At 42.7% G+C, this 12,319-nt stretch overlaps 1 protein-coding gene across 1 annotated transcript in view; it reads left to right on the top strand.

Moving 5' to 3' along the window:
- Nucleotides 1-11,915, top strand: part of LOC139732836 (nuclear hormone receptor E75-like) — a 45,388-nt gene extending 33,473 nt beyond the window's left edge. Inside the window, exons 2-7 of the mRNA XM_071643678.1 lie at nucleotides 5,466-5,786; nucleotides 6,391-6,535; nucleotides 7,356-7,537; nucleotides 8,198-8,437; nucleotides 8,814-9,066; nucleotides 10,759-11,915. Of these exons, the coding sequence (XP_071499779.1) occupies nucleotides 5,673-5,786; nucleotides 6,391-6,535; nucleotides 7,356-7,537; nucleotides 8,198-8,437; nucleotides 8,814-9,066; nucleotides 10,759-11,006 (1,182 nt within the window). The 5' untranslated portion in view covers nucleotides 5,466-5,672 and the 3' untranslated portion in view covers nucleotides 11,007-11,915. The remainder of the gene's footprint in view (nucleotides 1-5,465; nucleotides 5,787-6,390; nucleotides 6,536-7,355; nucleotides 7,538-8,197; nucleotides 8,438-8,813; nucleotides 9,067-10,758) is intronic.
- Nucleotides 11,916-12,319: the final 404 nt, after the last annotated feature.

Genomic DNA, 12,319 nt, shown 5'->3' with positions numbered 1-12,319 from the left:
GCTCTTACATTTTTTTTTTTTTTGCTCAAAAACACCAACAATGTGCTTTTGACCATGGAATCCTCCTGACCATTATGGGGTATATACCATCGGGCGATTTATGTAAGACAAGTGTTTTGTTTGCGTGTCCGCAGATTAGCATACATGGGTGTTTCGCATATATTAGGGAGGCGCATTTACATGACTGAAGTGGGATTTTTCTTTGATCAATCATGCGTCTTCTCCAGTGATCATTTTTTTTTTCTCTAAAGAAGGGATGAATTTCGTGAGAAATTTGGCTTCAACAGATCATTGTCAAGATTATTGACAATGGCGTGCATACAGCAGATATTATTTTCCAGTTGAATGATAATTTGATTGTCTGTGAGATTCCCTCTCTTTGAAATGATATGTAGCATCGAAAAAAAACACGACCGTATTGACCATTCCCAACAGGTCTTCTCGGAACGACTTTGATCACGTCATTGACCATTTAATGATCATTATTATTTGGGAAGGGTTCCCTCATCTAATTCTGTACGGGGCAAAATAATCAGATTGGCTGTGGGGGAGTTGGATCATTCAGCAGCTTCATACATGTATCTATTTTATTTTCCGTACAAAATGCGCGAGACATTGCAATATAGCCTTTACGACCTTGCTGCATCATTCATTGAAAAAGACAAACGAATTGAGAACAGACTAATTCTGCAGACCAGTATACGTTGCCAGATAGTAGCTCAGTTGTTGTATCATGACTTTTGTCTGATACTTCCTTGGTCTCTGACCAAGAATGTGCTTGCATCATGGTTGGCACGCAATAATGACCCACACACTCATCTGGTGACACTTCATCTACTGTACATAACAGTTTTTTTCTGGAAACGAAAAAGCAAGGAGGATTCCTCAACCTCGTCGTTAACCGAGTTTTGATTACACGAAACACCTCTCCTCACGGATTGACTCTCGTTACCATGGAGATTTACTCTTTTTGTAATGAGAACGGAATTTGCAGCTGCTATCTGTCGTTGGATAACACAAAACGTATTGTTGCATGATTTTGCCGTGATTAAATGTGCGCTTACATGTCAAACTCCCATATGTAATTTTCATAAAAGGGAGGTCAAATGAAAATTTGACTATTTCCACTTGTTTACTAGGTCATTAGGTCCTTATACTCCATAGAAAGAAGTAGATGAGTGTATAATTTAGTGAGTTAGAGCCTGTAATAAGTGTGAAGCTTAATAATTTCATAACTGCCTCAAATATGATATAGGTCATACTTTGATGACACCACGTACTGCCAATCTGTTGGTAAGATTTTACTCCGTTTGTAAAGCCAACGTGAGTATCATGGTGTGATTTTCTGAATTCTTCTTTCGACGCCTCAATGCCCACAGATAGGGATGAACTATGAAGGTATAACCAGGGAGGTGGAAGAAACTCTGCCACCTCCCTGGTATAACCACGCTGCCGTCATAATGAGATACATGTTTAAAAACGTTAAAGGGATGGTGTAGTTTTGGTTGAGACCTAATTTCAGGTTTTCAACATTTTTTGGTGAGATAATGAGAAACCTCTTATGAAATTTGATGAAACTTAGTTTTGAAATGACTGAGATATCCCAAAAAAAAGAGCAACTCTGATAAAATGTTGGACCCACACTTTATTACGATCGCTTTGTTTTACTTTGTTTTTGGATGTTTCAGTCATTCCGATTTTCATCAAATAAACTTTGAATTCCTCTTAAAATGGTATGCTCTGTACTATATCATAAGTGTTTTCTTGGTATCTCGCAAAAAGTTAAAAGCCCAATTCTCATCTTCACTGATACTGTACCATCCCAAGAATGTTGTCTTCACACTTATTTTGTCAATCGTGGCGTCACGGGGGAGAAAAAGGAGCGGTACAACGTTTACTAAGGAGTTCACTATGTTCCTTTCTTCAGCAAGGGGAGTGGGACTCTTCCCGCCTTCCTGGTCCGACCAAGGGGGTGTATTGCGGGCAAGCTCGCCTAATTGCGAAACGATGAAATCTTCAATTATGGCTTTGGCGTCGGGAACCGTGGTAGGAAAACTTTAGAGCTGGAGGAAAAGGCGATGTGGGATGCGATTTCTTGCACTCCGACATTTTGTTCACCAGATACGACGGCAATGCGCTTGTGTCAAATATCGAACTAGTGAAAGACCGCTTTGCTGTGAGACGGACAGTTTTCTTTCTCTTTCCTTTTTTTTTAAAACAGTGATTAGTGTGTATGGGGATCTCTTTCTGCACTTACGTAATCGGGCCCCCGTTTGGACCAGCCGTGCTTTTCTGTGAGTCCCAGCGGAAGATTCCCGCGGGAGCCCCTCGGAAACCCCTGGAAGAAGAAGACCTGGCTCTAGGGAAGGTAGAGGAACCCCCTTCTTTCCCTTTCCCTTGTGGGCGTGGCGATGAGTCAGACCAAGGAGACTATAGGAGACTATAGGAGCTCCTTGGTCCAGGGAGGTGAGACACTCACCTCCCTGCTTGGTGTGACCAAGGAGGTACGAGAGAACCTCCTTGGTCTGACCAATTGGGGGTAGCCCCTGGTTTCGTCGGCTCACAGGGGAGGGGGGTGGACGTGACACATGTTTGCCGACATGGTAGCGGAAGAGGACTGAAGTGGGTCAGTTAACTTCTTTATTGGAAGCTAGCAGGTGCACGCTGTTGTCTTTCTTTATATACCGTAAATGCCAGCACCAGGGTTTCGCAGGGTACATGACATAATGGGTCCAGGTATGGGTTGTTGGTTTTATTCCAACCTCCCCCGACACCCTTTTCCATCTGCACATTTTGATTCATCTTTTCCGAATTTTGTTTTGGGATTATGGAAGCTGGTCATGCATCTGATCACGAGATTGTTATTCGAGCATACCAGCAGAGAGCGACGTTTGGAGTCGGCATGCTGCCCGCCGCTCTTTGCTTTGTCAGTGCCGCCGAAAGTTCATCATATCTGGGTCAAAATCCAAGAAGTGTCTAGAAATAAAGACTACAAAGTAAGGGCGTGATTACGCAATGTATGGCTGGTCTCTGTGCCAGACGACGCGGTAATTTGATGAGCACTTGGTCGTGTCTTGGCATCGGCACGTAAAGACGAAAATGGCGGATGTCCCAAGGTTGGCACAAGTGGCCTTCCATACGCACGATTTATGGATATGATGTCCTGTCATTGAGTAAAGTTATCTTCTTCTTCTTCTTCTTCTTCTTCTTCTTTCTCTATCTCCCTCCCCATTTAATGAGTTTGAATCCAAAGAATGTAAGAGGTATAAAGCTATGTCTATTTTTGTAATTTTAGGACGGAAGTCTGGAAATGTAACAGCAAACAGCAGGTTGACCACGATTGTGTTGTTGTTGTTTTAAAGATGTCTGTCACTGAATGGTGACAATTTCTCATAATACATGTATTTCATCAAGCAATGTGGTATCTGTGACTTGCCCGTGGGTGTACACATAGTAATTAATGTTCAGTTGAGTAGTCCAGGAATTTGTGATTTTAGCATGGATCGCGCGTTATGTTACCACAGTACTTTTATTTTGGTGTAGAGACCGTGAGATTGTGCCGTACGGTTGGTGAGATTATGGAAGAATATATGCACTGAATTCAAAGAGCCAGGAAAGAGAAGGCGTGTAATTCTCTTTGAAACTGATGAAGAAATCAACACGTTTTGACTTGTTGTCCGTAATGTTGTGCCCACCCACATAGCGCAGATGTCACAGTTGGATAACCGTTGTGAGATCGCTGTAGCTTAGAATAGTTCTACGTTTAATGTGAATATATCACGGGTATTAAAGATCATCAAGATAAAAAGGGAACTAATCGAAGTCACTCCTCTCTCTCCAATTTGGGGGATATTCCTTCAAAAGCACTGTCGTCATCACAGCTACAGCGGAGTAATCCGTTGTGCGTCCACCGCCAATTTTCTCACCTATTTCCAACGATGGATGCGAGCGACGTATGCACGTCACTACTATCTGGTTGTCAATGATAACCTACCCCCACTTCGATGCGTACGTCGTGTGGCGTATCCACTCTAGAAATATGATTAGCATACAATGCATTACAAACTGGTTCTTGTCAGTGTTTTGGATTGAGCCGCGCGCCTGGAACGAGGAATCCAAGTTGATCGGCAGCGTTTGAAGAAGTGACGTCATGATAAGAAACGTTCTTTTTTTGACTAACAACGATTATTGCGTAGCAACTTGTTGATGATAATATGAATGAAATGCAGAGACGTGAGGGTGTATAAGATGGTGAAACTCTTTCACTCCGAGTAGTAGAAGAAGCCGAGTCGTTGGGAGAAGCGGTAACTTTGTTTTGGCGAGTGTTTATAGGCAATATTACATCAAATATTTTCAAGTTCACGGCAGCTGAAATAGTTGTTTTACCCCACTGCAAAAGGAGAGTCAGCTTGATAACAATGCGAGATCGAAATTTTGTATCGTCTGAGATGAATCGTAGTGGCAGCCTGATGCGTGGATCAAATCACACATTCGCACGTAAAGGCCAGTGTTGTGTGCTGTAACGACCGATGAATATTTTGTATTCCTTCCCGCCGATTGCATAGCATATATTTCATACGTGGGTGAGTGTTGTGTTTTTATTTCGGGCTTATACATACGTGTGTTTATGATATCGCCACTTTCTATATAGCCTACTCGGGAGGTCACAGGCTATTACGTCACCCGAAATTTCCGAGGAAAGTATTACACATACCATGCCGATGATTTCTTTTGAAGGACAAAGTTTTACACCCTGCATGCCAGCCACTAATAACGGAAACTAACCGATCCTTACTTTATTTCCATCATTTTCCTCCTCCTCCTCCTCCTCCTCCTCCTCCTCCTCCTCCTCCTCGGCATCCTCGTCCTTCTCCCTTCTCCTCTTCTTTCTTTCTACGTTCCTCGTTTTCATCATCGTCCTCTTGCTGGTATTGTCGTCCTCATCATTTTTATCCTGATATTACATTGAGTCAGTATTTTCATTATTATTGTTTTTACCACTAATACTATCATTGTTATTAATGTTGCTGCTTTTTATCATCATTAATTGTATGATGATAATGATGATAGTAATACTTCTCCTTCGTCGTATTATTATTATTATTATTATTATTATTATTATTATTATTATTGTTGTTGTTGTTGTTGTTATTACTGATATGATTCCTTTCTATCGTTTCATTTGAAATCAGTAATTTCTCGCCTGAAATGTATACATATATTATTATTATTATTATTATTATACGTATGTGTGTTTGCTATTCAAATGTCGGAAACAAGGGCGTAGCTTCACATCACAACGTTGTCGCTTATATGCAGCCGTACTGTCAGACGCATCTCAGACCTGGCAAAAGAAGAATTGATTCTAATTGTGAAAATGTTGTTTCCCATAGGAGTGGCTATCATCAGTTGATATTTGAAGCTAATAGAGACGTTTCTTCTCGCTTTACCTTTGTGATTTGCAGATATTTCATTTACGTGCTGGTCACTTAGTCTGCAAGACGCACCTCTACAACAAGATAAATCCCGTTCACCACTTGGACACCACAGCATCAAATCAACGCTTAAAAAAGAAAAAGGAAAGAAAATCGGAAAGATATTTGTCTTCACCTGTAGCAACCTCCTTCACCATCATCATCATCACGACTTCATTTTCGTTCGACCCACCAAAGATGGCGCCCATCAACAAGAAAGTTCCCGCCAAGCCCGTTCTCCCATCATGCCGCGTGTGTGGTGACGAAGCTTCCGGTATACACTACGGAGTCACATCGTGCGAAGGGTGCAAGGTAAGCCGGTATTAATAATGTCTGTATACAATATTGTTATGAATGTGCCATTAAAAGTATATACTTGGCCCACGGCTACGTCTTATAAGACCACTTTATCTCACTTTCAATGAGAAAACTACAGTCACGTGACAGTGATCATTGACAGTCTGACACCAATCAGGTGACGTGTTTCATAACTGTCGAGATGGGATTCCTATTTTCTCTTTTAATTTACTCCCTCATTTATGCCAATGAGGGCGTAGGCATTGCACAACTTTTAGCGAGCATACTGTAATTTGGTCTTTCCAGCATGTGGGAAACGAAAGGAATTTGTAACTTTAAAGTTGACCAGATCAATGGCAAAGTGAAGTGGAGCTATCGTGGATATTTGAAGAGATTCTTCAAGAGACTGCGTAATTTTTTTTTTAATCTGAAGACTTTAATCAAGGCTGAAAAAGACATTACCTCGGCTTGAAGTCTTATGTTGTAGGATGAAAGGAATACTAGTAAGAGCCTACTGTAGTTTGGACGCATTGTTCTTCCTCTAGTTGCGCTTTGTTTTTGTTTGTTATAATGACGCCGTACATGCGCCCTTTTGTCCCTGACTTGTGCTTCGCTACAGGGCTTCTTCCGTCGGTGCATCGGCAACAAGACTTTGATCGTGCAGTGCCAGAAGGACGGCCACTGCGACATCGGCAAGAACACGCGGGGGAGGTGCGCGCACTGCCGCTATCAGAAGTGTCTAGCAGTCGGCATGTCCGTTCACTGTGAGTAACAGCAATCAGTGACTAACAAGTTCGTAGAAGGACCTACGTATCTATGTCCAGAGGTTTCCACCCATGGAACACTCCATTGATTAGGTGTATGCCTGTGGCCTTCAAGGATTCGTGCTGATTTCATCTTCATGCATTCCATTTTCAACTACACGCTTTCTTAGCTAGATTCTGGTTTAGATTGAATCAAGAATTCAATGTCAGTCACACGTCTATTAACTCTCTGCGTGCCAGTTGTTACATTACAGTTGTTACATTGTCGCTCGTAAGTTGTTCGTAACTTTACGAGCAGCTTTATGAAACACCCCCCTGCACACATTACTACAGTATAATGTTTATTCATTTTGTGCCATTTTGAATCATTGGCGCATGAAGGGTTGAGCAGGTTACACGTACATGATGGTGACAATAAGACGTCTGCTCTCTTGTAATGTATTCTAGTAAACAGACAAAGTCATTGATAAGTTGAACTTCATAGAGATCTCCCTCTGATCACCTAGCAACCAGCATTATCCAGTCCACCTGCTCCATTTGAATACATTGGTCCCATTCTGGGAATACGGTTTGCATGTGATTGTCTTGGTTGATGCTCTATGCCGATCTGGCCTGGGGCACCTTTTTTTTTCAGAATTGTGTCCAGAATAATCTATACCAAAAACAACCAACGAAATAAAGGTGTGCAATAAATTTGAATACATAGGTGCAACGCCATGAGCTAGCCCACAACTTGAGTTTCGATTCTCGCTCCCCTTTTCCAAAACTCATAATGCAATATGTTTCATCTATATATGCTTCTCTCCCCTTCCCTCAACAGCCGTGCGAGTCGGTCGGTACTCCAAGAAGCAAAAGATGAAGAACCTAGCTGAGATCCAGAGCCTTGCCACGCCGGAGCAGATCGTGGAGCGCGAGCGAAAGGACCGCGAGATCTACGCCCTCATACAGAAGGTCGTCAGCGCACACGACGTCACCAGCTCGAAGATGACGACGACGGCACATGTACGTCCCCATCCCCCTGTTCATCGTCCTTTCATTAATGACATGAACGATAATGCATATTTCGTATCGACTCCACAATTTGTAGTCGTCATAAAGAAGACAAACCATATGCCAACTCCCTATGTTTTGAACTCTCTCCTGCTTGACTTTCTGTTACCCGACGTATTAAACTCATCTCTAAAATGGTACGATGTCCGTAAAAAGTCTCAACTACTAGTTATAGTTCCTCTTTTGTCCCATTTCTCGTTAAGTCTCAGTACACTTGAGAGAAAATGAATGTGTCTGTATGAAAATGTCGTTTAAGCCAAACACGTAGCCGTAAACTTGAGATAAGAGTAAATCGAGTCCTTACGTCAGTCTAAACAAGTCTTGACAAAATTAGAAAACGGGTAAAATCATGAGAGCACACTGGTCCTGATGTAGTCGTCACCAGTTAATCTTTTAATCCGTTGAGGACGGGCTGATTTTGCTGCAATACACGTTTCCCATAGACGCCTTGTCGAGTATACTTGGGACTAGTCTTCAACGGGGATAATCATAAAGCGGGTCCATACTTTATCGGTGACTGATAATGAACATAATAATCGAAGACTGATCTTCAGAGAATCTTAATGTGTTCCTAACATTGTTATCATTCACTTGTCGGTACTCGTTGCACAGATCAAACTGAAGCAGGACTCGCATCAGAGCAACCCGGACAGACTGCCCGTCGACCTGTCGGCGCTGTCCCTGCCTGGGGCCAACGCGTGGTCCAGCTTCCTCGACGAACCGTGCGACCTCGGCGACCTCTACTCGCGGATCTGCACGGTCAAGTCCTACCTCACCGACGTGCTCACGCCGTCCGTCGTCAATGTCGTGCAGTTCAGCAAGAACCTGCCGGGCTTTTGCGATCTCCTACAGGTAATATCATTACCGCTATGGATTACTGTCTTACCCGAATTCACTGTATAACATATAATTTCATTGAATCCTTCCTGTTATCTCATTATTATGACATATTTAGTAGCTTTTGTTTGTGGTATTATGATTTAAAACGCTTGGAGGCTTGTGGGGTGGGGCACTGCATGCTCATGGTAAATCATGTGTACAATGTGGTACAATATAATATAATGTGTTGGCTTATTTATGTATCTCGATTATATCATGTATGTACGACTGAATGTTGGCATAATTACGTGTCATGTCCGAATGTGTGTATGTATGAATGTGTATGATTATTAGCAATGTATCCTAATGTTTTGTTTGTTTTGTTTTCCCATCGCATTTCACTTAATAGGAAGACCAGATGACTCTTCTTAAAGCTGGTTTCTTTGAGATTTGGCTTCTACGCACCTGCGCCGAGATCGCCTTCACCTCGGACTCGGTATCCTTCGGCACCGAACAGGCCTACAAGATGGCGCACCTAAGCATGCTCGGGTGCGACCACCGCTTCTGGGAGGAGCTCTTCGACTTCTCGCGCAGCTTCACCAACCTGCAGCTCATCAAGGAGGAAGTTGCCCTGTTCACCGCCGTAGTGCTCTTCAGCCCTGGTGAGTGTGCATTCACTATGGTGGCGCACGCGCGCGCGCACGCACGCGAGTTTGTGGTGACGAAAGAGATTACCCTATGATCTCTTTGATGATGATAAAAGGGGGAGAAAAGAAGGATACCCTTTGATTATCTATGATTGATATGTACATCTTTCTGTTTAATCATGGAATAGTCTCATAAGTATGTCACGTGACGTCTCTGTAGTGTGCATTATTTGTTTTATGCATACAATGTCTATCCTTTAAACAGTGACAAACTGCGACAAAGAGTCATTATTTTTCGTGAAAATGTGATACAGTGTAAATTCTATTTCTGTGCTATTGCATTGATATCTCTCAAAGTAATAATCAAAGGGTGTTTTGACTAGCTTGATTCGAAATAGGTATAGTTGCTAACTCGCATGGCAATCCAAAATGGGTCTCAAAACATTAAACGACTCTGTTCAAACTTCTAAAAACGTTTCTTAAATGAGACGTTTTCAAGGGCATTCCCTGCTAGAACTCTGGGCGTTGTTGCCGTCGCTGGCCGGACGAGTGCTTCAAAGTGCTCATTGCGCAAAGTTTTCACTCGCAGCAGCCTGTCCCCGTGACTCATGCTCATGATAAACACGAACGGTGCTGTATACGTACATTTGAGAGGACCTTGTGTGATCGTATTCTGGTCTCACCTCTCTCAAACACAAACAGCCGTCCGGCAGGTGCACCTGATTCGCTGTGCACTAAATAATATTCCACGTGTGCCATCTAAAGACGGTTCCAACTTTTAAAGACACCGTTCAGATTGGTGGGGGCACGGTTCTAAGAATTGTTATCAAATTTATGCCAACTGAGCGGTATGATGGTTATGTTTGGTTTAATGAAGAAACACTTCAACATTACACCATATCAGAAACTTTTCTATAAGGATTTAGGACCACGCAACTCCTGTTTATTTATTTTTTTCATTCATTTCAAATTAGAGTCATTGTTACGCAATGTCTTTAAAGGTCTTGTCGTAATGAAGGCTGTTCTGATATTTTCTGTCCTCACGCGCGCGTGTTCGCCAACTCACTGTGACTGATTGCATCTGCTGTGTCCTCTGTTTACATCGTCTTGAGCAATCGCTTGTAATAAGGTGTGAAGCTGAACTGTGTTTGTATGCAATGTAAGTGTGTGTGTGTGTGTGTGTTCGAACAGTTAAGATTTCAGTTTAAAGTGAAACATACGCAGTCTTCCTCTTCTCCTCTTACCCTCCCTGCTTCCCCCCTACTTTCCTTGAATAAAAAGGACGAAAAATTAACAGCAGTTGTATGCTTGCTCGTGGCATCGCCTATAAGCAAGCTTACTGTCGGCACATGTGTACCCTAAGACGTGCTGTTGATGGGAATAGGATTAGTGCTTCCATTGAGGTTACGCGATATCTCGGTCACCGGAAGAAATTCATTTTTTCATCGGCAGGCAACATGCGACATAATGAGTGTTTGTTGTTTTTTTTTTCTGTGGCATTTCTGTTTGGGCATGTGCATTCTCTGAAGACAAAACATCGTTGTATCCTTAATTCATGCAACTTTGCTGAAATGCTCTCTACAGAATCCTGTTTTTCACACATGTGTTTAATCGTGTTTCTCTCTCCCCCTTCATCTTTCACTCTCCCATCTATCTCTCTATCTCTCTTTCTGTTCCTCTTCCTCTCTACGTCCTTCTGTCTTTCAGATCGCCATGGTCTCGTCGAACCCAGCAAGGTGGAAGTGTTGCAGGACCGCTATCTGGAGTGCTTGAAGCGAGAGGTCACGAGACGCGACTGGAAGAATAGACAGCTGTTCGCGCGCCTCCTCATGCAGGCGACCAACCTCCGCGCCGTGTCCGCCATCTTCTTCAAGAGCACGGCGGAGTTCCGGCATAGCTGGCCTTACATGGAGGTACCGGCCTTGCTGCAAGAGATCCTCAACTACGAGTGCTGATGTGCCCGAAGCCGCCGCCGCCGCCGCCGCCGTCGCCGCTGCCGCGGTTGAAGTTAACGAACAGTTGGAACAACCGGAAAAACCTCATCACGTGGCGAAATACATTTCGAACAAATTAAACAGCGGTGATTGTATAGTGGCGTCTCGTTGAGCGACTTCTTTGTTGCTTTTCTCCTCCAGACCCCCACCCCCTCCCCACCCCTTCCTCCCACCTCTCTCCCTTTCCCTATCTCTAGCTACTGTCGTGTTCCCAGAAGGACGTCTGCTTCACGTGGTGAATTGCACACTACCTATGATAAACTCGTTGTGACTAAAAATTGTCGTGCACGTGAGTGTTCCACATTTTTCCCGCGTCGCCCTGCTTGTGTATAAACTTGAACAGAATCGTCTTCGAAAAAGATCCGTGGCGTTTAGGTGCTGCAGTGTGGTCTGGTGTTGTTCCTTCCAAGTTATACACAGTCGTCAAGGCAACCAAACTACCTATATAGTTTCGTGAATGTCTTGTATTTTAACTGTCACTTTGTCAGTCGCGCTCCGAAGTGAAAAAAAGAAGAAAAATTATCATTAATGGATGTTTTTTGCGATCAATGCGATTTCGTGTTGTCATTGTAGAAACTGTCATCATAGTATACTTTTTTTTTCCTAAATGAAAATTCTGTTCTTTGAGTGTATTCATTGCTAGCGTTGTGGCCAGCTGTGGACTATATGTTCGCTCACTCTCTATCGGGCATTTTTTTTTTTGTTTTTTTTTTTGTTGACAAACTCAAAGAAGTCAGTTCGAATGCGCCTGCAGTGATCCTGCCAGTTCCTGTCCTCAGAAATCTGTGTGCAAGGCATGTTCATAAAAGTTACATGATTAGTTTGTTTAAGTTTGTTTGTTTGTTTGTTTGTTTGTTTGTTTGTTTGTTTGTTTGTATAACACTTCAAGGCGTCTAGCTCTCATTTTTTACGTGCCTCTGAACTTGTATAATAAGGAACTAACCAATGTCTGCCAATGACAATCGCATATTACTGTGACACTTCAAGGCGTCTAGCTCTCATTTTTTACGTGCCTCTGAACTTGTCATTTAAGTTTTTTTCTAAGCAAAAAGAATGGAGACCATATGGACAGAGAGTGTTGTTGCGATGCATATTAGTTTTATGGTTCTTGCCATCAGTGTTCAGTTAATCGAGTGGTTATATGAGGGACTGCCTAACCAGTGAATATTATTGGATCAGAATGATCTCTTATGTAACAAGGTTGTTCGGAATCTCATAAAAAGTCCTCGAAACAAAAGTACCAAATGCTCATGTATAATACGAATATATTGATT

This window comes from Diadema antillarum, unplaced genomic scaffold, assembly GCF_040938485.1.
Source record: "Diadema antillarum isolate AM-2024a unplaced genomic scaffold, OU_Dant_1.0 seq00000454_RagTag, whole genome shotgun sequence".
NCBI lineage: Eukaryota > Metazoa > Echinodermata > Echinoidea > Diadematoida > Diadematidae > Diadema > Diadema antillarum.
Note: the sequence above shows the minus strand (reverse complement) of the source record. Positions and strands in the feature narration are given on the sequence as shown.